This window comes from Ranitomeya variabilis, chromosome 8 (assembly GCF_051348905.1).
Source record: "Ranitomeya variabilis isolate aRanVar5 chromosome 8, aRanVar5.hap1, whole genome shotgun sequence".
Classification (NCBI taxonomy): Eukaryota; Metazoa; Chordata; class Amphibia; order Anura; family Dendrobatidae; genus Ranitomeya; species Ranitomeya variabilis.
The window spans coordinates 54,435,300-54,461,706 of record NC_135239.1 but is presented as its reverse complement, the minus strand read 5'-3'; the positions used below and the strand labels follow the sequence as shown (position 1 = coordinate 54,461,706).

Here is a 26,407-nt window from a genome sequence, read left to right as displayed (position 1 = left end):
TGGTCTATAAAATGATACGATCATAGCAGTAGTGGATCATGAGATATGGAGCTTGAAAGTCAGAAGTCCAAAACATTGTTGCCCTTTTACCGCCTACTGGATGATGCTTTTTAGCTCACGGGCCCATTGGAACCTTTGAAGAAATGTAGCACATATATTGCATTTCCTAATACATACACTTAATGCACACAAGTGAGATGTAACCGTATTATTATATTATAACCGTACGTTATAAAACATCGTCTTTCCTCTTCCAATGGATCTGTCCTGGCCTCACACACAGTGCCGCCATTATAATACTGGGGATAAGTGACTTGTAATCAGTGATGATTCTATTAATAGAGATGTACCATTCAACAGAGGGGAAAAAAAGAACGGAAACAGTCTCCGCTTTTCTGGCAGGAGGAATATTTTGGAGGTTTTTTTTCCCAGGCTGTGTACGCTCATAAATACTATGTTACTCTCTCTGGGGACAAGATGAATTAGTTCAGATGGAGGGGACTATGGGAATCTCAGGACTGTAACAGAAAGGATGCGTATAGAACCAGAAATACAAATACATCAGAAAACTTACTGATGTCTGGCCTGTCATATACCTCTGATAGGAGCGGACATGGCAAATTCTTACTCCTAGTGGTCTCTGTTGCACCATATATCCCCTCTAGCACTTATCACTTAAAGAGCAACTACTTTCTTTCTTTATTTATTTTTTTTTAAAGATAACCTGTCTTCACGATTTTGTAATGTGAAGTAAAACATCTGTAATGGCGCTGTAATACTGAATAAATTGATACCTTTGGTGACAAAATCCGCTTTGTTGTTCTTTTTTAATCACCATTTGAAGGTTTCTGCCAATTTGATTTCGGTGCACAGGGGCCGGACTGTGCACGGGGTCTTCTCCTGCCTGTCTGATCCCCCCGGTCTCTCTGCCTGACTTCAGTCTGTGAATTATAGGTCACTGCTGAGCTTTAAAATAGAGGAGGACCAGAGGCAGCAGAGGGGCCTGGGAATTACAGACAGGGAGGAGAAGACCCAGTGCACTACCCGGCCCCTGGGCACCAAAACCTTCAAATGGTGATTGATTAAAGAACAACAAAAAAGCGGATTTCTTCTCCAAAGGTATCAATATAATCAGCATTACAGCACCATTACCGACATGTCTTCCCTTTAAATTGCAAAAACCCACTGACAGGTTATCTTTAATAATTTTGGCCATCATGCAAAGTGATGTAACTTTGCAAATTATTGTATTAGAGAATTTATATTCATCCATGTAAAAAACAAATAGCATGAAAGTGACTTTTCCCAAGATGGGACATCCCCTTTATGGAGAACCACCCCCATGACCATTTAGGTGGATCCCTAATATATGAATGCTATATGATTGTATTTGGCTTTATTTTCAGAAGGATTGCATGTGCTGCTATTTTAGGGAGGACAGAGTATATGGTGACATTATTTGTGTGTACTGTACTTATTTTTTTGTATTTATCTTAAAACGTAGGAGAATCAGGTTTTATCTGGAAGAAGTCATCATTGTGGTCTGGGCCAGATGGAGAAGAAAGGTAAATTGTATGACCCTTATTAGAGAAGAGGTGACCTGTGAAGTATTGGATGGGGTGATGTTTATTTTGCCTTGGGGTCCTGTAACAGGCGGTGACCAAAATAAGCAAATATTGACAATCCAGTGTAAATGTTATTTATTTTTTTTATTGGGGCAGGAGAGTCATTGGCCCGGTTTCATAAAGTGCTCATGTTTTCTTGCATGATACACTTTAAAAAGTCACAAAGATTTTGCACTATACAAAGTTCCCCCCCCCCCAAAAAAATAGCGTCTTTTGGTGTTTTCCCAAAAGTTTCAGCAGTTCCACCAAAATGGGCAGGACTGGGGAGGAACTGGGGCAGGACAAGGCGAGTCTATGCCCAGCAAATTCATGAAAAGTGGCACAGTGTTTTATGCCAGAAATGTTACTCCAGTCCCTGAAGATGTGACAAATTCATTAAAGGGGTTGTCCACTACTCAGATAACCCCCTTCTCAATTAGTATATTCCCCTATTCCCCCATGTAAAATCCAAACAGCCTGTACTCATCTCCGGTATCATGGCTGAAGCTCCCTCGGCTAACGAGACTTTAGGTCATATGTCTCCTGCAGTCATTCAGGCGATGCGCCACTCTCCCCTCCATCAGACGCTGGTGACAAAATCTCTTTAAGGCTATGTGCACGCGTTGTGGATTTTGCTGTGGATCCGCATCGGATTGGCGGCTGCAGATTCGCAGCAGTTTTCCATCAGGTTTACAGTGCCATGTAACCTATGGAAAACAAAATCCGCTGTGCCCATTCTGCAGAAAAAAACGTGCGGAAATGCTGCGTTGTATTTTCCGCAGCATATCAATTCTTTGTGCGCATTCCGCAGCGGTTTACACCTGCTCCTCAATAGGAATCTGCAGGAGTAAAACCGCAGTGGGAACCAGCATTAATTCCGCGGTAAATCCGCAGGTACAACGCAGTGCGTTTTACCTGCGGATGTTACAAAAAAGATGTGGAAAAATCCGCACCCAATTCTGCAACGTGGGCACATAGCCTAAGAACGTCATCACGGACATTGTCATTGCAAACCGGCAGCACAACATCGGCACCAGGTAGAACGCATTTTGCTGCGGATTCCAAGCAGATTTCACCCTTTCCTTTGCAAAAGAAAACATTGGTGATGAAAATCTGCATCATAGATTGGCAGGCTGCAGATGTGAGATCCTCAATGCAGCTGAATTTGCAACGTAGATTTGTTTTTTTTGCATGTGAATGAGGTTTTGTAAAATTTAATCAACAATGCTGGCGCAGTAATAAGTAGCAAATTTCCATCTGCAAAATCTGGAAGGAAATGCACCGAGTATACAACCTGCATTAGAGTATGTGCATAAAAAGTGCCGCTAACCGCCGCAAAATAAGAACGTAATATACAGAAAAGTAAAAACTTACCTTGCCGTGCACATGTTCCGTCTTTTGTTGCTTATTTTAACCGCTTCAGGGTCTGAAACCATGAAGGGGTTAAACGAAGTAGAATGTTCTCTCTTCGGGAACCTGCTTGTTTGGTAGAGTTAAAAATATTAGAAAAAAAAACAAAAAACAATGGTCGAACCGCTGCAAAAATGACAGCAAACTGCCGGAGAAGCAACTACAGGAAAAAGAGTTTGTGCACATATCCTTAGGCTGGGGTCACACGAGAGTAAATTCTCATCCAAGAGAATCAGGTCAATTATGCAAAACACATTCTGATTGGGATGTGATGATAGTGTGATCCAAGTCTGTCAGATGAGGAGTAGATGGAGAAATAAAATGTCTCCATCTTCTCTATTCTGTCAGTCTGTGGAAATCAGACTGCACTCAGATGTCATCTGAGTGCAGTCCGGTGTTTTTCATGCACTCATTGACTTGCATGGCTGAATGCGATTCAAATATCAGATCAAATTTGGGCATCATGTAATTTTTTTTTTCCCCGGACAGACTATCCGGGGAAAAACAAAAATCAGACGTGTACGGCCCCATAGACTAACAGTTGTCCAGATACAATCCGATTGTTGGGTCATTAAAGAAACTGATCTTGTATAGTCTGGAGGTAAGCAGGTAGCAGGAGAACATGATCAACAATGTCAGATATATAAATAAATGTAGGTATAAGAATAGTAGATGCTTGGAGAAGACTCCCAGCAGATGTGGTAAGTCGATAAGCGATATGCCGGGGATAAATGTATCACAAGACAAAGAGACAGAATGGAAATGTGGACTGTGGAGACCACAAGGTCCTTTTCTGCCATCAGTCTCCTATGCTTTATCAGATAATTACTTCTGGAGATTGGCTGCAGGGGCCGAATTATCTGTACATCGATCTGCCAACTAAAAGACAGCACCAATAAGTGCCGATCATAATCACAAGCAGCACCGCACCACCAGGTCCAAGCACCATCTAGACACTAAACAGCATCTTCAAGTTTCCAGCAAATTCCCACAACTATTTAACGCCAATAAAACACAAAATTAAAAACAAAAAATAAATAAATAAAAAGTAATGAAAGAGTTAAACGTAATGAATCAGTGAACACATGCGGCTAAAGTGGTAGATAAGGCGGATGATGATCTAAAAATACTTGTATATTAGGAGATGTGATAAACTGCATTTGTCCCCTCTTGCAAATATAAAAAATTTGCTCCATAAATTTGTTTAATGTAAACGATATCTATAACTATGTAACCCCCTTCTCATGTACAGCACCATGGAATTAATGGCGTTATATAAATAATTATAATAATTAATAAATAATAATACACTAAACTGGTGACATTGCCGCTTACCTTCACCCCAATGACTGACTTCTGCTGGTAGAAGCAGCACAATGCCGCGGTGACGCTCTCAAAGACATTGCAGAAACAGTCCTTGGACATTTTGGGATCTTCTCAATGACTCCTGATTAAACCCCAAGAAGTGTGAGAAGCCACTTGTCCCCAGTGTCACTGCTTCCTCCAGGATCCTACATCTTAGTCCTGCAGGACATGTGTCTTGGCTGATTTGCTCAGATGGATCAGTGTCTATGAGCTGAGAGATTTGTGGCATGCGAGTCCTCAGCCTGCCAAGCAGAGAGTGCTACAATCCTCATGTGATTCCTCTTACTCACCAATGAAATCCTAACCATCTGAGAAAGCCTCACAGCTGAGCGCTCTACACAAACCATTAAGGATCCTCAGATTCCCCATTGCATACCTGATGCACCATGCCTGGATCACCACTTGGTCACCATCATCAGCTGGGATTCTCCATGCAGGAGTCACAATGCCAGTAAGGACATGCCAAGATGAGCCATGACCCAGAGCCCACTTAGGTTATTAAAAGGGGCAAAAGCTCAAATATGAAAATATGGAAACAATAAACGCCAACACTTCTATTGATCGATGTGTCCCTGATACATACGGGCTGATTAGCAGATATACCGCTCCTTGTTTACTTTTAATTAAGGGCAATGGAGACTATTAGGATTAAAGCAACCAACGTGATCCTGTTATAATTTGCAGCATTGGGTCAAATCTTCAATGTTTAATTAGCTGGGTATACCACAAACAGTAACATCGAGTCTCATCCAAGTGCTAGGCCCACCATAAAACAAGCCACAAGACTCTGTATACTGGAACATGTAGTGGAGGTGAGAAAGAACAGCCAAGAATCAGTGTACACAACCCAAGTAAAGGAGGGGAAAAGCTTGGAAAGGTAGAGTCCAATTTACAGGCACAATAGATGAAATTTAATAACTAAAACGTGTTGGAATTCTATCAATATTCTGCAGAATAAGTATGAAAATATGTCATCCAGAACCTGGAGCAATCAACAGAGCTGGCAGGGGTCAGGAGCTGTAGCCCAAAATTATTCCCGTAACTGAGTGTTTTGCCTCTTGGCTACATCTGATGCTCCAGACAAAGCAGAGGCGAAACCCTCGGTTATGGGAAGTATTTGTTTTGAAACAACGTCTATTTCAGAGGTGAGAATGGTCTCTGCTCTTCCTGCTCCTCGAATTCTGTCCACACTGACAGTGCGCTTTACTGCTGGCTCGTCACCTCTCATTAGAGCCAGCAATGAAGCGCACTGTCACTACACATAGATACCTAATATAGCACAGTGAGCAGGTAGCTTGTACTGAGCATGTGTTGGCATTGACAATAGACACATGCTCAGTAGAGTGAGGACTAGTAAAGCCCCAGAAATGGACGTCACTGATGATGCTTTGTTTCAGGGTGGAAAGAAGCAGTGACAGCAGCCCCTACCTCCTTATGACATATAGTATGAGTATCGCAGCATGCTCTGGGGATTAAAGTAGAAAGGGAACAGTAGGGACTTTTTAATTAAAGTATATTCAAAAAATGATTAAATTATCACATTACTTGGATAGACATTTAGGATTAAAATCATCTTCTGTTTCAGACTACCTCTTTGGAAGGTAATCTGTCAGCAAAATGATATAGGGGCAGAAATCCTGATTTCAGTGATGTGTCACTTAAATGGCTGTGTGTTGTAGCTTCAACACAGTGTTTTATCAGCAGGAGATTATGACTATAGGACTAGGTCTCATGTGCAAGTCAGTCCAGCTAATCTGAGTAACGACGCCCACAACACTGATTGGTAGCTTGCTGACAATGCACAGTGTACACAGGAAGCTGCCAATCAGTGGTGTGAGCGGGGTTCTGTAGCATTCTGAGCACACTACATCTACAGCTGAGAAAACAGGGATTCTATCAAAACTGCACCATGTAGTCCAGTAAGGGATACATTGCTGGAATCAGTGTCTGTCCCTAAATCATGCTGCTCTCAAATTACATAGCTAAAACCTGCTGACAGATTCCCATTAATGAGCCAGAATTTTGGCTATGTGCCAAATTTAATAAAGACATTTGCTGGGATTTATTTATTTATTTATTTATTTTTTTAAAGGTCAATCGGCTTGTGCTGGGGCAAAATACAAACTCAACTGTCACTCATCCTTTGCTCCACCATATTTCAGATGCTGCCCTGCTCTTTGTTAAAGTGCATGTGACCGCTGCAGCCAATCACATAGCCGGACTCCATGTGGTCTGTGCAATGCTGCTGGTATGATCATACAATGGACCAGGGCCGTTTCTTCAACAGGGCGGGCAGGGCGGCCACACGGGGCGCCGTGGGGCGCAGGAGAGGCCTCGGGCCCCGGTGGTCCCCTGCCCGCTGCTGCTGCTGTTTAAGGGCTGTCAGGGGCGCGGATGCCGCGCTCAGTGCTGAGCGCGGGCGCGCCCTGCCCGAACTCAGCTGCAAATCTGACAGCTGAGCGGTCAGATCATCGCCTCGCGTCGCCGCGCCCCCCCCCCCGCACCGCACATAATGGTTGCGGCCACCTCGGCGCCGCCACTCACCTCCGCTCCGCGCTGGATGAACAGCGAGAATGAACAGCCAGGATGAGGCAGCTCGGCCACTCCCACACTGATAGCAGGGGCGCCGCGCTCTCGGCTGAGCACGGGCGCTCCCTGAGACAGTGATCAAAGAGCTAAGCACACACACTATCACTGTCAGACTAGGCTGCCTGGCTGTTGCCAATTTCAATGCTGGACAGGACAGGCTGCAGTCTAGTCTGACAGTGGTAGCAGTATAGCAAAAATGCCCACCCCCTGCCTATGGATTAGTCCTTCCCTTCCCAGCAGCCCCATTTAGCAGTCTGAGCGCGCTCAGACTCAGAGGGCAGAGGGCACTGACACACTGAACAGGTGAGGGGGTCTGAGGGATGGGATGGGTTGGGCTAGCCTTTTTTTTTGGATGGGGACCCCCACACCTGCCCCCCCCCCAACCACCCTTGGGGCATGCTGATTTGGCATGCCCCACAGCATGAAACCCGGGAGGGGGCCCAGCTGACTTACCTCATCTTTGGCAGTCTGGTGGCATCCTCACCCAGCGCACTCTTTGCACCAGACAAACATTTCAACATTCTGCTTGTATGATTGCATAACATAAAATGATATCTTTTACTGTCAAATTTTTGTCTTTTCTTTTTAAAGACCAGTTATAATGCCACCTCCTAAGCCTTCAGGAGCACAATTTCGAAAAAGAAAGCAAAAAAAGAAGAGTGAAGATGCAAAAGGTGCAAAATTAATGGCAATGTACTTGCAGACAGAAAGTGCAGTACCACACCCAGGATATGTTTCTTCAGAAACGGAACCACAAGGTTCAGGCTCTCAAAGTCTGAGCTACTTTTCACATGAAGAACGTGATCCCAAATCTGGAGATGAACATCACAAATCAAGAATGATGTCTTCAACACTGGAGTCTGAAACATCTTGTTCAATAAATACATCTGAAAATGAGCAGACTGCACCTAAACCTGCAGAGGCTGTTACAGCTGTGTCATCGCATGAGTCTGGAAGTACAAATGATGTTCTTTCTACAGACATTTCCGAAGATAACTCAGAGTGTTCAAATAAGGATGTCTTTACCTATAAAGATATAGCATTGTGGCCAAAACCAATCAAGGGTCAAGTAAAAGACCATATTGTCCTCCAAGGACCACAACCTCTGCCTGCCTCTGATTTCATATACCCCAGGGACAATGAAAAGCGTCATTTTTCCTCATTTTATGGATTCCTTGTGCTGCCAAATCGAGAGAAGGTACCCAGACGATGGCTACAATATTCTGTTTCTGCAGACAGAGTGTACTGCTTCTGCTGTAAGTTGTTTGATCACAATCCAAAATCCAAGCTTGGGACTATAGGCATCAGCAACTGGGCACATATTGGGGAATACCTATCTACACATGAATTGTCTGCTGCACATGTAAATTCACGTCATGCATGGATTGATGCACAGAATAATCTTAAAAAAAATACAGGAATTGATAAAGATTTGCAAACCCAGATTACACAGGAACATAACCGCTGGCGAGAAGTGTTGGAAAGAGTTATGGCAGTAACTGTATACCTGGCAACCAATAATTTAGCTTTTCGAGGATCGTCAAATACATTGTTTACACCAAATAATGGACATTTCCTTGGGCTTATAGAGCTTCTTGGAAAATTTGAACCAGTAATGAGAGATCATTTAAAACGAATTACTTCCCAGGAAATCCATACACATTACTGTGGAAATTTAATTCAAAATGAAATTATCTGCTTGATGGCCTCTCAGGTGAAGAAATGTATTCTAGAAAAAGCCAAAAGATCTAAGTATTTTTCAATAATGTTGGACTGCACACAAGATGCAGGTCACACTGAACAGTTGTCATACACCTTAAGATTTGTTGATATAGATGATGATCACGTAGCAATAAAGGAACATTTTATTGGCTATCGTCCTGCTACTGATACATCTGGGGAAAGTCTCGCCAATCTCCTTTTAGAAGAGATTAGTAAATGTGACCTGGACATGAACAATTGTCGAGGACAAGGATATGACAATGGTGCCAACATGATAGGCATGCAAAAAGGAGTTCAGGCTAGAATCTTAAAAAAATATCCTCGGGCATTTTTTAACCCCTGTGGATGCCATAGTTTAAACTTGGTTATAGGTGACGCTTCCAAATCATCGGTAAAATCTGTAAATCTGTTCGGTGTGTTACAAAGGCTTTATAACCTGTTTGCATCATCTTCTAAACGATGGTGTATAATAAGTGAACATGTGAAGCATCTTACGCTGAAGAAGGTATGTGCTACTCGTTGGGAATGCCGTGTTGAAAGCTTAAAGGCAGTACGCTATCAATATCCGGAAATTCACGAGGCTCTCCTAGATTTGGAGCAAAAGGTTGATGATCCCACTCTTGCTTCTGAAGCAAAGTCACTGTCAGTGATGTTGGAAGACTTTGCCTTTCTAATCACACTGGTAGTATGGTATGACCTTTTATTTCAGGTACAAATCGTAAGTAAATCTATGCAGTCAAAAAATATGGAGATGACTCGATGCAACGATTTGTTGAAGAAGTGTACCATATTTGTAAAAGAATATCGTGATTCTGGCTATGAATCTGCAAAGACCGTGGCCACTGAAATGGCTACAGACTTGGGCATCGAAGCTAAATTTACAATAAATAAAAGGCCCAGTAAAAAAAAAAAATTGTTTGACTATGAAAGTCAGGATGAGTTAATTACAGATGCAGAGCAACATTTTAAGATTTCTGTTTTCTACCCTCTTGTAGATAACATGGTTGCATCACTGGAGAGGCGTTTCTCACAACTGTCTGAGCATAATAAATGTTGGGGCTTTCTATACAACATTAAAGATTTGCCAGAAAAAGAACAACTTAAAAATATGTGCAAATCGTTGGAAAATATGCTAAGCCATACTGCAGAGGTAGACAAACTACAATGTGACATTGACGGCAATGAATTGCTGGAAGAATTAAAACATATTCAGCCAATGATTTCAAATTCTTCTATAACACCACTGGAGGTTTTGAAGCACATAAATTACACGCACTCTCATGACCTGTTTAAAAACATATGGATTGCCATGAGGATATTACTAACTATTCCGATTACAGTTGCAAGCAGTGAGAGAAGCTTTAGCAAACTGAAGCTGATAAAAACATATCTTCGTACCACAATGACAGATGAGAGGTTATCATCTCTTGCTATTTTATCAATAGAAAATGAACTGGCAGAAAAGCTGAATTATTCGGAAGCTATTAATGCTTTTGCAGCGGCTAAATCTAGAAGAGTCAGTTTCTCATAAATCTGCAACCTACAATTTTTAGGATCTGTTTCCAAAATAATTAATAGATATTATTTACCTACAACTTTGTTCTCACCGTTAATAATTAGCATACTTGTCCCTTTTCCCCAAGTTCTATATAAGTTAAAGGCAAATTATAATTTATTAAAAAAAGGGAAGATACAAGCCTGCTCTCTATTTATTACTCAAGCCCACAAAAATAATGTTTATTATTTTCGGTGCCGGGGGGGGGGGGGGGGGGGAGAAATTTCCTACTCTCGCCCTGTGTCATTTTTGGGCTAGAAACTGCCCTGCAATGGACCCAGCAATAAGTTGCAGTTTTTGATATAAACACAACTCCCATCGCGAGTGTTTGCATATTGCTATTTTTTGCCTCAACCTAAATACTTTCATGTGTTTAGTTTAATAGGGATTTGCCATAAAGCAGTGATTTGTAGCCGGGGCTGGGAACACGAGAGCCCGGATCACTGCTGTTGGTTCATGTGTTAATCACTGAGTTTACATGAAATTCCTGACGACAGAAGTTTCCATGCATCATTCTGGCAGCGGGCAGGCCGCTCATACTGCTCTTCTAGGTTTCCCAGGCTAATGATGTCCTTAGCAATGGCATTCAGGAAAACAAAGTCCCATGACACTTAATTTTCAACCACATAAATTCCCCCAATGACTGTGATTATGACTTTCTCCTTTCTAATCAGTAAACATTACATTCTCTCATAATAAACGGCTGTACACAAGAGAGCTGGATTGGTGAGAGCGCGGCTGATTAGCGGCGACGAGGAGCTGCTGCCAGGAATGAGAAAGCCTCATGTGCACTTTATATGGGACCGGAACACTGTACACACTGGACAGGAACACTGTATACGGGACGGGAACACTGTACACACGGGACGGGAACACTGTGCACACGGGACGGGAATACTGTGCACACGGGACAGGAACACTGTATATGGGACGAGAATACTGTACACACGGGACCGGAACACTGTACACACGGGACAGGAACACTGTACACACGGGACAAGAACACTGTACACACGGGACGGGAACACTGTACACACGGGACGAGAACACTGTACACACGGGACGGGAACACTGTACACACGGGACGGGAACACTGTACACACGGGACAAGAACACTGTACACACGGGACGGGAACACTGTACACACGGGACAAGAACACTGTACACACGGGACAAGAACACTGTACACACGGGACAAGAACACTGTACACACGGGACGGGAACACTGTACACACGGGACAAGAACACTGTACACACGGGACAAGAACACTGTACACACGGGACGGGAACACTGTACACACGGGACGGGAACACTGTACACACTGGACAGGAACACTGTATACGGGACGGGAACACTGTATACGGGACGGGAACACTGTACACACGGGACGGGAACACTGTACACACGGGACGGGAACACTGTACACACGGGACGGGAACACTGTACACACGGGACGGGAACACTGTGCACACGGGACGGGAACACTGCACACACGGGACGGGAACACTGTACACACGGGACGGGAACACTGTGCACACGGGACGGGAACACTGTACACACGGGACGGGAATACTGTACACACGGGACAGGAACACTGTATACGGGATGGGAACACTGTACACACTGGACAGGAACACTGTACACACGGGACGGGAACACTGTGCACACGGGACGGGAACACTGTATACGGGACGGGAATACTGTACACACGGGACGGGAACACTGTGCACACGGGACAAGAACACTGTACACACGGGACGAGAACACTGTGCACACGGGACGGGAATACTGTACACACGGGACAGGAACACTGTATACGGGACGGGAATACTGTACACACGAGACGGGAATACTGTACACACGGGACAGGAACACTGTATACGGGATGGGAACACTGTACACACTGGACAGGAACACTGTACACACGGGACGGGAACACTGTACACACGGGACAGGAACACTGTACACACGGGACGGGAACACTGTACACACGGGACGGGAACACTGTACACACGGGACGGGAACACTGTACACACGGGACGGGAACACTGTGCACACGGGACGGGAACACTGTACACACGGGACGGGAACACTGTACACACGGGACGGGAACACTGTACACACGGGACGGGAACACTGTACACACGGGACGGGAACACTGTACACACGGGACGGGAACACTGTACACACGGGACGGGAACACTGTACACACGGGACGGCAACACTGTACACACGGGACGAGAACACTGTACACACGGGACGGCAACACTGCACACGGGACGAGAATACTGTACACACGGGACGGGAACACTGTACACACGGGACGAGAACACTGTACACACGGAACGAGAACACTGTACACACGGGACGGGAACACTGTACACACGGGACGGGAACACTGTACACACGGGACGGGAACACTGTACACACGGGACGGGAACACTGTACACACGGGACGGGAACACTGTACACACGGGACGGGAACACTGTACACACGGGACGGGAACACTGTACACACGGGACGGGAACACTGTACACACGGGACGGGAACACTGTGTACACGGGACGGCAACACTGCACACGGGACGGCAACACTGCACACGGGACGAGAATACTGTACACACGGGACGGCAACACTGTACACACGGGACGAGAACACTGTACACACGGGACGGGAACACTGTACACACGGGACGGGAACACTGTACACACGGGACGGGAACACTGTGCACACGGGACGGGAACACTGCACACACGGGACGGGAACACTGTACACACGGGACGGGAACACTGTACACACGGGACGGGAACACTGTACACACGGGACGGGAACACTGTACACACGGGACGGGAACACTGTACACACGGGACGGGAACACTGTACACACGGGACGAGAATACTGTACACATGGGACGAGAATACTGTACACACGGGACGGGAACACTGTGTACACGGGACGGCAACACTGTACACACGGGACGGCAACACTGCACACGGGACGAGAATACTGTACACACGGGACGGGAACACTGTACACACGGGACGGCAACACTGTACACACGGGACGGCAACACTGCACACACGGGACGGCAACACTGCACACACGGGACGGGAACACTGCACACACGGGACGGGAACACTGTACACACGGGACGGGAACACTGTACACACGGGACGGGAACACTGTACACACGGGACGGGAACACTGTACACACGGGACAGGAACACTGTACACACGGGACGGGAACACTGTACACACGGGACGGGAACACTGTACACACGGGACGGGAACACTGTACACACGGGACAGGAACACTGTACACACGGGACGGGAACACTGTACACACGGGACGAGAATACTGTACACACGGGACGGGAACACTGTACACACGGGACGAGAACACTGTACACACGGGACGAGAACACTGTACACACGGGACGGGAACACTGTACACAAGGGACGGGAACAATGTACACACGGGACGGGAACACTGTACACACGGGACGGGAACACTGTACACACGGGACGGGAACACTGTACACACGGGACGGGAACACTGTACACACGGGACGGGAACACTGTACACACGGGACGGGAACACTGTACACACGGGACGGGAACACTGTACACAAGGGATGAGAATACTGTATACGGGATGAGAATACTGTATATACGGGATGAGAATACTGTATACGGGATGGGAATACTGTATACGGGATGAGAATGCTGTATATACGGGATGAGAATACTGTATAAGGGATGAGAATACTGTATATACGGGATGAGAATACTGTATAAGGGATGAGAATACTGTATATACGGGATGAGAATACTGTATATACGGGATGAGAATACTGTATAAGGGATGAGAATACTGTATACGGGATGAGAATGCTGTATATACGGGATGAGAATACTGTATAAGGGATGAGAATACTGTATAAGGGATGAGAATACTGTATATACGGGATGAGAATACTGTATAAGGGATGAGAATACTGTATATACGGGATGAGAATACTGTATAAGGGATGAGAATACTGTATACGGGATGAGAATGCTGTATATACGGGATGAGAATACTGTATACGGGAAGAGGATACTGTATTTGTGTCAACTTCTGTGCATGTTATCAGGCCAAAATCCCCGGGGTATGTGAACTTTTGATCAGGGTTATTTGGATGTTTTGGGCTGTCATTATGATGTAAAAAGAGAAAACACAGTAGTTTGACAATAAATGGCTTCACCAACCAACTAACCATGAGTGGAGACAAAGTTTTGGCATTATCATTCATATTCTCTGAAAAACAGGGCAAGAGAGGTAAAGTCACAGCCGGAGCCAGCAGGAGAGATGGATTACATACAGTAAATACACATAGAATAGATACATATATAGGTGTCAGTGACATATACAATTAGTACGGCGAGTATGCAGCTTATTGTGATAATGATATTTCATAGTATTGCGTCCATGTGCTGCACGCCAACGCAAAGTGTGAATATAACCTAAAAAAATAAAGAATTTAATAGATGAAGAAAACTAAGGACTGATCGGTGCTTTATTTGCTTTTGATGGAATGTTTGAGATTTCCTTTGATTCCCAATCACAATCTGCTTTGGGCAGTTCGTTCCCTGACAGCCACAGATTGCACTGGAAGAAGAGTTCACCAAATCACCAACCATTACCAAATCACACAAAGCACAATGGTGGTTCTGTGCAGTGAAATTGCCACTCAGAAGTCATCTAAATCGTGTTTATGACCCATAAATAGATGAATGGAGAAGACGAGTATAAATCAAAGATTTTTAAAATGTTGAGTTTCAAGATATTTGTAAAGAACCATTCATATGGCAAGTAAGAAAAAAGCTTCAAACCCACTGATCGAGGCTTTATATTTGATGGGGATGTTCAGAAGCCCCAATATACAGTGATATAAGAAGTATACAGAACTTATACTTTAGAATAAGTTACAATCATACTTTAGATTTCTTCTACCGCTGCCCGGCATGTGAGCAATACATTTGCATGTGGCACAAACGTGATTTTTTTTGCCCGTCCTTGTACACTTCATTTGTCAAAATTCTAAGTTAGGCTCTCTAGTCTCCAAATTTGGGCTTACCATCAGCTGTGAGATCTCCATAGACAAAGACAAGCAGTAGTGTCTCATCTCCATAGACCAAGATAAGCAGTAGTGGATCCTACTGAGGGCTATGTGACTTTTCATGTTTTCTTGTCATAGTGATTTTTTTTTTGCCTTCCAGAGATCCCCTGGTCTCATGTGAGTGCAGTGTAGTGCAGGTAATATATGCAGGGTGATAACCTTAATAGAAGACTGAAAAATGTAAAAAGTAATATACACATAAAAATGTAACTATGATCAGTAAGGTTGTTTTCAGAGTGTGCACGAGGCATTTGTTGCTGAAAATATCCACAACAAAGCATGGCCGACAAATGTATGCTACAGTACTGTGCAAATATTTTAGGCAGGTGCGTAAACAATGCCTCGAAGTAAGAATGCTTTGGATTTATTTTTAGAAATTAAGAAGATTTTAAAAAGTGAATTATCAAAAGAAAAATCTCATTCACATCAGTATTTGGTGTGACCGCCCTTTGTATCCATAACAGCATCAATTCCTCTAGGTACTTGCACAGTTTCTGAAGGAATTCTGCGAGAAGGTTGTTCTAAACATCTTGGAGAACTAACCCCAGATCTTCTGTGGATGTCCCTTGTGTATTCCCACACAGACTGGAAGATGTTGAGATCAGGGCTCTGTTGTGGCCATATCATCACTTCCAGGACTCCTTGTTATTTTTTACGATATTTATTAATGATATTGGCTGAATGTTTGGGGTCGTTTTCCTGCTGCAGAATAAATTTGGTGCCAATCAGACACATCCCATATGGTACTGCAGGATGGATAAGTATGTGCCTCCTGTATTTCTCAGCATTGAGGACACCATTAATACGAACAAAATTCACAACTCCATTTACTGCAATGTAGACCCACATTTGCAAGGTCCCATCCAGGGCCGGACTGGCCATAGGGCACTTCTGGCAAATGCCAGAAGGGCCGGTGCCAGTGGTGGGCCGCTCAATCCGCCGCCCCCGCCGTCGCATTCAACTATACCGGCGTATAGACGCCGGTACAGTTGAATGCAATGATGGAGGAGAGAGCGTCTACAGACGCTCCTCTCCCATCATTCCCCGCTCTGCCTCTGACACTGCGGGTGCGCGATGATGTCATATCATCGCGCACCTGCTGTGTCCCGGGCAGACTGCAGCTGCTGAGACAGGAGCAGGAACCAGGAAGCAACGCTGGGCACGAGGAGAGGTGAGGAGAGTTTTTTTTTTTTCTGGACTGTGGGGCCATTCTCGGAGGAGGTGAGGGGAGGAAGAGAAGAGATGTGGGCTGTATATAGTTCTCTGTGGGCTGTGCTCTGTGCTGTATACTGCTGTGGGCTGTATATAGTTCTCTGTGGGCTGTGCTCTGTGCTGTATACTGCTGTGGGCTGTATATAGTTCTCTGTGGGCTGTGCTCTGTGCTGTATACTGCTGTGGGCTGTATATAGTTCTCTGTGGGCTGTGCTCTGTGCTGTATACTGCTGTGGGCTGTATATAGCTCTCTGTGGGCTGTGCTCTGTGCTGTATACTACTGTGTGCTCTGTGCTATATATAGTTCTCTGTGGGCTGTGCTCTGTGCTGTATACTGCTGTGGGCTGTATATAGTTCTCTGTGGGCTGTGCTCTGTGCTGTATACTGCTGTGGGCTGTATATAGTTCTCTGTGGGCTGTGCTCTGTGCTGTATACTACTGTGGGCTGTATATAGTTCTCTGTGGGCTGTGCTCTGTGCTGTATACTGCTGTGTGCTCTGTGCTATATATAGTTCTCTGTGGGCTGTGCTCTGTGCTGTATACTGCTGTGGGCTGTATATAGTTCTCTGTGGGCTGTGCTCTGCGCTGTATACTGCTGTGGGCTGCATATAGTTCTCTGTGGGCTGTGCTCTGTGCTGTATACTACTGTGGGCTGTATATAGTTCTCTGTGGGCTGTGCTCTGTGCTGTATACTGCTGTGGGCTGTATATAGCTCTCTGTGGGCTGTGCTCTGTGCTGTATACTACTGTGTGCTCTGTGCTATATATAGTTCTCTGTGGGCTGTGCTCTGTGCTGTATACTACTGTGGGCTGTATATAGTTCTCTGTGGGCTGTGCTCTGTGCTGTATACTGCTGTGGGCTGTATATAGCTCTCTGTGGGCTGTGCTCTGTGCTGTATACTACTGTGTGCTCTGTGCTATATATAGTTCTCTGTGGGCTGTGCTCTGTGCTGTATACTACTGTGGGCTGTATATAGTTCTCTGTGGGCTGTGCTCTGTGCTGTATACTGCTGTGGGCTGTATATAGTTCTCTGTGGGCTGTGCTCTGTGCTGTATACTGCTGTGGGATGTATATAGTTCTCTGGGCTGTGCTCTGTGCTGTATACTACTGTGGGCTGTATATAGTTCTCTGTGGGCTGTGCTCTGTGCTGTATATAGCTCTCTGTGGGCTGTGCTCTGTGCTGTATACTACTGTGTGCTCTGTGCTATATATAGTTCTCTGTGGGCTGTGCTCTGTGCTGTATACTGCTGTGGGCTGTATATAGTTCTCTGTGGGCTGTGCTCTGTGCTGTATACTGCTGTGGGCTGTATATAGTTCTCTGTGGGCTGTGCTCTGTGCTGTATACTGCTGTGGGCTGTATATAGTTCTCTGTGGGCTGTGCTCTGTGCTGTATACTGCTGTGGGCTGTATATAGTTCTCTGTGGGCTGTGCTCTGTGCTGTATACTGCTGTGGGCTGTATATAGTTCTCTGGGCTGTGCTCTGTGCTGTATACTGCTGTGGGCTGTATATAGTTCTCTGTGGGCTGTGCTCTGTGCTGTATACTGCTGTGGGCTGTATATAGTTCTCTGTGGGCTGTGCTCTGTGCTGTATACTGCTGTGGGCTGTATATAGCTCTCTGTGGGCTGTGCTCTGTGCTGTATACTGCTGTGAGCTGTATATAGTTCTCTGTGGGCTGTGCTCTGTGCTGTATACTACTGTGGGCTGTATATAGTTCTCTGTGGGCTGTGCTCTGTGCTGTATACTACTGTGTGCTGTATATAGTTCTCTGTGGGCTGTGCTGTATATAGTACTCTGTGGGCTGTGCTGTATATAGTACTCTGTGGGCTGTGCTGTATATAGTACTCTGTGGGCTGTGCTGTATATAGTACTCTGTGGGCTGTGCTGTGTATAGTACTCTGTGGGCTGTGCTGTATATAGTACTCTGTGGGCTGTGCTGTATATAGTACTCTGTGGGCTGTGCTGTATATAGTACTCTCTGGGCTGTGCTGTATATAGTACTCTCTGGGCTGTGCTGTATATAGTACTCTCTGGGCTGTGCTTTATATAGTACTCTGGGCTGTGCTGTATATAGTACTCTGGGCTGTGCTTTATATAGTTCTCTGTGAGCTGTGCTGTATATAGTTCTCTGTGGGCTGTGCTGTATATAGTTCTCTGTGGGCTGTGCTGTATATATTACTTTGTGGGCTGTGCTGTATATATTACTTTGTGGGCTGTGCTGTATATATTACTCTGTGGGCTGTGCTGTATACTACTGTGTGGACTGTGCTGTATACTTCTACATGGGCTGTGCTGTATACTACTGTGTGGTCTGTGCTGTATACTACTGTGTGGTCTGTGCTGAATACTGCTGTGTGGGCTGTGTTATCTACTACGCGAGCTGTGCTATAGTATGCAGGCTGTGCTGTATACTATGCGGTTTGTGCTATATAATATGCGGGCTTTGCTATATACTATGGGGAGTATATTATATTCTATGGGGGAGGCCATGTTATGTACTATGTGGCTGTGTTATATACTATTGTGGGGGTATATTATATTCTATGGGGGAGGCTGCGTTATATACTATGGGGGGCTGCATTATATTCTATGGGGGGCTACATTATATATTATGGGGAGGTGGGCTGTATTATATTCTATGGGGGTTACATACTCTGGGGTGGCTGCATTATACTCTGTGGGGTGGCTGCATTATACTCTGGGGTGGCTGCATTATACTCTGGGGTGGCTGCATTATACTCTGGGGTGGCTGCATTATACTATATGTGGGCTGCATTATACTGTATCGAGGACTATGGGGAATACGTTATACTATATGAAGAACTATGGGGTGCATTATACTATGGGAAGTGAATTGTACTACATGGATGACTGTGGCGGTGCATTATACTATATGGAGCACTATGAGGATTGTATTATGCTATATGGAGGACTATGAGGATTGTATTATGCTATATGGAGGACTATGAGGAGTGTATTATACTATGTGGAGGACTGAGCAGTGTATTTTAATATATGGAGGACTATAGGGAGTGTATTATACTATATGGAGGACTATGGAGCACATTATAATATATGGAGGACTATGGGGTGTATTTTACTAAACAAGTAAAATGCTGCATATTCGGATTGTTTTTGCTGGAACAAAAAGCCTTGTTGTCAGCAGCACATTGCCAGTGTAAACTGTAGATGTGCTGCTGAAAACATGATACTGTATGGTGATCTGTTAGTGATCTATTAGTGATCGTTCTGTCTCATCATTATTCCTCAGCTGGTGGAAAGAGGCCGGGAAACAAGCGTTGAACAACTTCAGTATTGTCGATCAAACTCGTTTAGCGGCCTGAACTCAGCGCACGTAAATACAACAGAAAGGCTTCTGTGTGATGTGCAATATGTTAGCATTTGGGGCCCCATTTTAAACTTTGCCTAGGGCCCCACTTTGCCTAAAACCGGCCCTGCCTACAAGTGTACAAAGGTATTATACAGTCACCGTGTGACAAGTGGGCCTGTGTAACTTCAAATGCCAGGGCTGAATTTTAGTCCCAGTCCGGCCCTGGTCCCATCACTGTTACCTGCAGACACTCATTATTGTATCGCTCTCCAGCCCTTTGACAAACAAACTACCTTCTGTTACAGTCATATATTTCACATTTTGCCTCATCAGTCCATAGCACCTGCTGCCATTTTTCTGCACCCCAGATCCTCTGCTTTCACGCGTAGCTGAATCGCTTGGTCTTATCTCTGTGTTGAAGGAATGTTTTTTGGCCACAATTCTTCCATGAAGACCACTTCTGACCAGACTTGTCCAAACAATGGATGAAGTTTTATTCTGCAAATGTATCAGGAGTCAGGACTAGTCTGAAAGGATGTTAATTCCTCCCGGACTAGTCCAATGTCTCGGATTGTAAGCATGCCCTTCTGTACACAACTTGCACAATTTGCAAAAGTAATGTCACCGTCGGCTCCTTGCTCACCCGACATTCTGCCTCCTTGGACATTCGCAGTCTTCTGTTAAAACTGTAGACCATATATATCGCACATGTGGAAGTTTGCAAGAAGCTGACCGTAACATTGCTCACTGACCATAACATTGTTCTTGCAAATTATGGAAATTGCACACAAAGAAGTGAATGCTTACAAGACACAGGACTAGTCTGGGGGAATCAACGTCCTGAGCATGTTCATAGCGCAAATGCAGAATAAAACTTGATTTTGAAAGTTTATAGAAATTGCAGACACAGGAAGGAAGTCGTTAGAATCCAGAAGTAGCGAAGAACTTGGAAGGTTCATAGGTTCCCTTTATTAACAGCTCAGTCCCTATGTCTTTTCCAACCCGTTAGAATATACTCTTACACAGGAAAAGGGCCGAACAAGTGACCTTACTGAGGTCATCGCTTCACAAAGAGCACTAACAATAAACTGAACGCCCATCACCGAAACTAGCTGCACTCAAGAGATGATATAGGAAGACGCCTCCATTCAGACCTTATCCAGCGGCCCCTATCTCAGGCCAATGTCGCTAATGCACTGGCTGTTACATGAAATGAATACCGCCAGTCTGTGACTATTTTTGATGCAATGATTCATAGGCTTCATCTGTGTAATGAAAATATTAACCCCCCGACTACCATGGGACACTGTATACGGCCACCAAAAATACCCCAAATTACATTAGACCCATCCTGCAGTTCACAGACAGTAACAAGCAGAGTCTATGAGACCGGTTATTTATACTTCATGTCGTGGAACACTTCATATTAGATAAAAAATGCAAAAATGTATCATCAGACACAGCGTATAGGGACCCACTTCACGAGCGGACACTGCGTCCATTCACACAGCACATACTTGACATCTGTAGGAAATAGGCCTGTAAACAATGATGAGCCTTGCTGATTTTACAGATACAGACGTTTTAGAACTGAAGACTAAAATACATGCAGCAGGGAGAACAAGGACACTTCTTGGCAATTCATATTCACAGGAAATGACAGAATTAAAAATAAAATTAGCAAAACTTTATTTTCCAGAGTTATGAATATTTGTAATATAGTCCACTGCAATCTCTTGCTTCACTCTCTCCCAGACTTCATGCTGAAAGTGCCGTTTCGTCTGCTTTGTTCATGCACTTAGAATAGCTGGTTTGTACTGCAGGTCTAACAAGTATCGTACCCTTTTGCGAGTCTCTCTGCTCCCTTCCCCATGCTCAGACTAAAAACACTGTGTGTAAAGTGTCGGACCCTTAGGAAAGGAGCAGAGGAGCTTGCACAGGGGTACGGATATTGGTTGGTAGACCTGCAGTCCCAATCAGCTACTCTAAGTGCCTGAACAAGGCGAAACGGCACTTTCAGCAAGGAGCCTGGGAGACACAGAAAGCAAGATAAGGTAATGGAGTATACTACAACGAGTCCTAACTTTGCAAAACCTGGTAAATAATTAACTAAAGAAAAAGTTTAGCTACTCTTTAAATATTGGACATCTCTTCTGTAACCAGGACAGATGCTTTTCAAGGGGATGTTGTCACTACGCCGGAAATAATGGTTTGTAGTTAATGTTTGAATTCCCCATAATCATACATTTTAGAGCATCTTCTCTTAGAGTTCTGCATTGTGTCAGCCTATGGTATGCCTCCTAGAGATGTATTCATAAATGGTCAATTCTGAGTCCAGACACTGTCTGACATTGTCTAATCAGAGCTGTCAGTATAAGATGGAATAGGGGGACACATTTATTTGACAATAGGAACTGGTAACGCCCGGTTGTCAATTTTTTTGAACATTTCTAGGAGGAACAACAGAGAAATAGTAAAAAGCAGAGTGATACAAAATGATGCTCCACAATTGTTATTTACCAAAAAAACAGAAATATTCACCAAAACAAACATGGGAAACTTCCACTAAATGCCCCCAGTGTCTTGTCCCAGAGCGCCAATAAGGGAGATCAGAATATAAACTACGTTAGAATGTTTGCTGTTGGGTGAAGTATTTAGAATGGGTAATTGAAATTACCTTTTCATGATAAATGGGCGTTTTTAAAGTGTTATCACAAATGCTGTGCAAAAGTAATAATTTTCAGCATTGGGAATAACTTTCTGCTTCGTGGGGGGTTTGATAGACGGGTCAGCTCCCGCATCTGGAGAGCATGGCTTTTTAAAGTGCCCTGTTAGAATAGAGGGGTGGCTGCTCATACTTACCACCACTTCATTCATTGTCAATGGGATTGTCAGACACAGCCATGTACAGAGAACAGTGTTGGGTTTTCTCAGCAGTCTCATAGACAATGAATGAGGAGGTGGTGAGCAATTCTGAGAAGACGTTCCATTCTGATGGGCACGTCAAAGCCCCGTTCTCGAGATAGGTAGGGATTCCAATGGTCAAACCCCCAACTGATCAGAAAGCCATCACCTATCCTGTGCATGGATAATACGTTTCAGAGCTGGGAACAGCATTTTAAAGGAAATCTGTCAGCAGGATTTCAGCCCCTAAACTATTTTTATGTACATGTAGCTCTGTCAAAGACAAGTCCATGAAAACTTTAACATGTCCAGTCTGTTCCTCCATTATTGAGAAATCAGAGTTCAAATTGATATGCAAACGAGGCTGAAGGGCTATTTGTAAGTCTGAAGCCTTCGTCACTCCAGCTCTATTCTCCACCCTGCGCCGCCTCCTCCTACTTGAGTGACGGCTCCTTGGCCTGAAGTCATGAAGCACAGAGGCCGTCAGTCAGCAGAAGGTGGCGGTGGAATAGAGCTGGACTGACCGAGGTTTCCGATCTACCATAGCTCTTCAGATTTATTTGCATATGAATTCAAATGCAGATTTTTCAGGAATGGGGGAACCGACTGGCCATGTAAAGGTATTGCTATACTTGTTTTTGAAAGAGCTACATAAGTGTGTAAATAATTTTGGGGGAGGAGGGACGAGGAATCCTGCTGACAGATTCCCTTTAAGCCTAACATACTTTCATGAGTCCTCAGTGAGGCACAGAGTATTTAAGACGTTAAAAATGTATCTTCACTGAAACATTTACTGGTGATAATATATCAGTAAGAGATAGATTCCAGATTTATCCTGGGACAATCAGCCCTGCTATAATAGTAAAGATATTGCCAAAATGTTTAGAAGTAGCGTGACCTCATATTTTCTTGCTCCTTTAGAGAATCCATTCAGACATGTCAGGTCAGCCCCATAAGGTACGTATCACAGTAACAGGGTTTACATCATGTGTCTTGCCATAAATTAAAGGACCGTGACTTATAGGATCACATCTGTATGATCGCTGTTTAATCGCTCTCCGCATCAAAAGAGCCCGGCATCAGGTTTCCACAATCTGGATTACAAATGGATGTAAACCAGATGCCGGTTCACATGCGGTCAGTACATTATGTAAGAAAAATTACCATGGAAAGTTTTATAAATAAAAGCTATAACATTAGAGTGAAGTAATAGTGATAACCAGCAGGGGGCGCTATCAGACTGCAGCTGTAGAAAATGGTCCCATGTGTAACGGTATGACTGGAGCAAGCGCACCATGAAATGTATTCAGGCCAAAACCAGAGGAGGGAAATGCAGGTTAATATACAAGAACGAGCGCTACAGCACGGAGGTGATCGGGGAAAAAGGGTCAAATGGAAAATGGTCACCGTCTATAGAATATATCTTGGAACATGGTCCAACTTTAGTTCGCAACACTTAGTCATAAGAGCTGAAACTCGGCTAGATTGCACAGAAATGGCCAAATGTATTACTGCTATTCCAGCTGTCAGGATGCGGGGTGTGCAGAGTAGTCCACGGAGGGTGCAGAGGAGTCCAGAGGGTGCAGAGGAGTCCACGAAGGGTGCAAAATCCGCAGGGGGTGCAGAATCCGTAGAGGGTGCAGAATCCGCAGAGGGTGCAGAATCCGCAGAGGGTGCAGAATCCGCAGAGGGTGCAGAATCCGCAGAGGGTGCAGAATCCGCAGAAGCTGCAGAATCCACAGAGGGTGCAGAATCCGCAGGGTCTGTCTGGGTTAGGGGCATATTTCTGCTTGTTACACAACTTGTGTCGTGGAGAAAACAGCCACCAGCCAACTCATTGGATGAACCGATATTGGAGTATCAAAAATGCTATCCGGTATAACAGATTGGGTAATAGGTGGCCGAAACCGTGGAAACCCACACATTTGTGCATAGCCTCACACAGGAATCTCTTCACTAATGGTATATAAAGGGGTTGTCCAGTGAGACAAGTTATCACATATCCTGACAATTTATCGATCATTGGGCATCTGGCCGCAGGGTCCAGCGCAGGGATGGACTTGCAGAGCGCTTGCTCCACCCCGGCTCCATTCATTCCCTACAGGGCTGCCAGAGAAGCTGAGCGCCGCTCTCAGACGCCCCATAGGGAACGAATAGAGCGCTGCTCATTGCTGATCCATTCTAACGAACAAGTTGACTATTTGCAACAGATTTTTTTCTTTGGCACCAAAATCCAGAGTTGACAAGAAACCGCTGTGTAAAATCTGTATGTTTGGTGCGTTTGTAATTGTGTTTGCTCCCATTCATCTGAATTGAAAAAATGCTGCAAAATCGTTGAAAGAACTAACAAGAAAAACAAGCAGTGTGTGCAAGAGATCTGCGAAATCCCATTCATTTTGCCGGTGCTATAAAGTGCAGTCATTTTTACCCTTGAAAACAATGTGGGTAAAATTTGTGTGAACAAGCGGGGAGGAACGTTCTCCGTTCTGAGGATGGATGCAGGTCCAAGCACTTGGGGCCACTGATCAGTAACTTATCCTGAGGATATGTGATAACTTGCCTTCACTGGAGAACCCTTTAATTCTGCGGCAAATCTTTATAGGCTCCAGCGCTTCCTTTTCTACACTTAGAGTTCATCATTGACTACATCCATTTAAAGGGGTTGTCCAGGTCTGGGGTTAAAGTCTGCAGTCACTCCGTGTGACTGCAGACTTGTGAATCCTCAGAGTGTGCAGTGTAAGTGCTGTCAGGACTCCGCAGTATACATGCAGTCATAGGCCGACTAGACGTGCACGGCTTTGCTCATTTGAGCGAGGCTGGACATGTTTAGTCGGAATGTGTCTGGTAGCATGCATATCACATATTTGTGGTCACATGGTCAACCGCTCCCGGCATAAGAAAATCCTGACAGCACACACTGTGCGTGTTGCGAGGATTCACAAGTCCTTAGAGTGACTGCAGATGTGAGCCCCAAGCCTGGGCAGTAAATGATAAAACGCTGGCTGCCTGCAGCCACCACTAGGGGGCGATCACAGCACATAGCTGTATACAGCCATTAATTAATTCAAAGCAGTTAGCTCCCCCTAGTGGCAGCTGCAGGACAACACAATGAGGCAGAACAGGGCTGGATACAGAACACAGATCTTATCCAAAAATATAAGCGTTTAACAGAACCTCTCCTTGTTCCTGTGCTGGGGAATAGGCGGTGCTTTTCGCGCCCTACTTTGCCTATCTTTAGCTTGCAGCCTCCTGACTATTGCGGTAATATCTCAGATTCAGTACAGTACAGTTACTCATTCACAGTGCGGCTGATCCTTTGTCCCAGGCGGGGGGGATGGAGCTTGTCCTGTGGGATGTGCACACACAGGCAAAAAGCCTCCAAGAGCAGCTAATACGTCCATTATCCGCCTCACACACCGTGCACTAATCCCACAGGGGGGACAACGTGCTATTGTTTTAGTAAAGCTCTCTCCATGGTTGTCAGCAGACAGGCTCGGGGCTGTGCCCGCTGTTTGTACTGCTCGGATAAAGGAGAATGTGATCCAACAATGAC

At 44.9% G+C, this 26,407-nt stretch overlaps 1 protein-coding gene across 3 annotated transcripts in view; it reads right to left on the bottom strand.

Moving 5' to 3' along the window:
- BCAR3 (BCAR3 adaptor protein, NSP family member) overlaps positions 1-26,407 on the bottom strand; it is a 209,177-nt gene that overhangs the window by 33,354 nt on the left and 149,416 nt on the right. Inside the window, exon 1 of one of the 3 annotated variants that reach the window (XM_077276402.1) lies at positions 4,350-4,702. The exons of the other annotated variants lie outside the window; for them this stretch is intronic. Within the exon in view, the coding sequence (XP_077132517.1) occupies positions 4,350-4,439 (90 nt within the window). The 5' untranslated portion in view covers positions 4,440-4,702. Of the gene's footprint in view, positions 1-4,349; positions 4,703-26,407 lie in introns of those variants that run through there. 3 annotated transcript variants of the gene reach the window in all.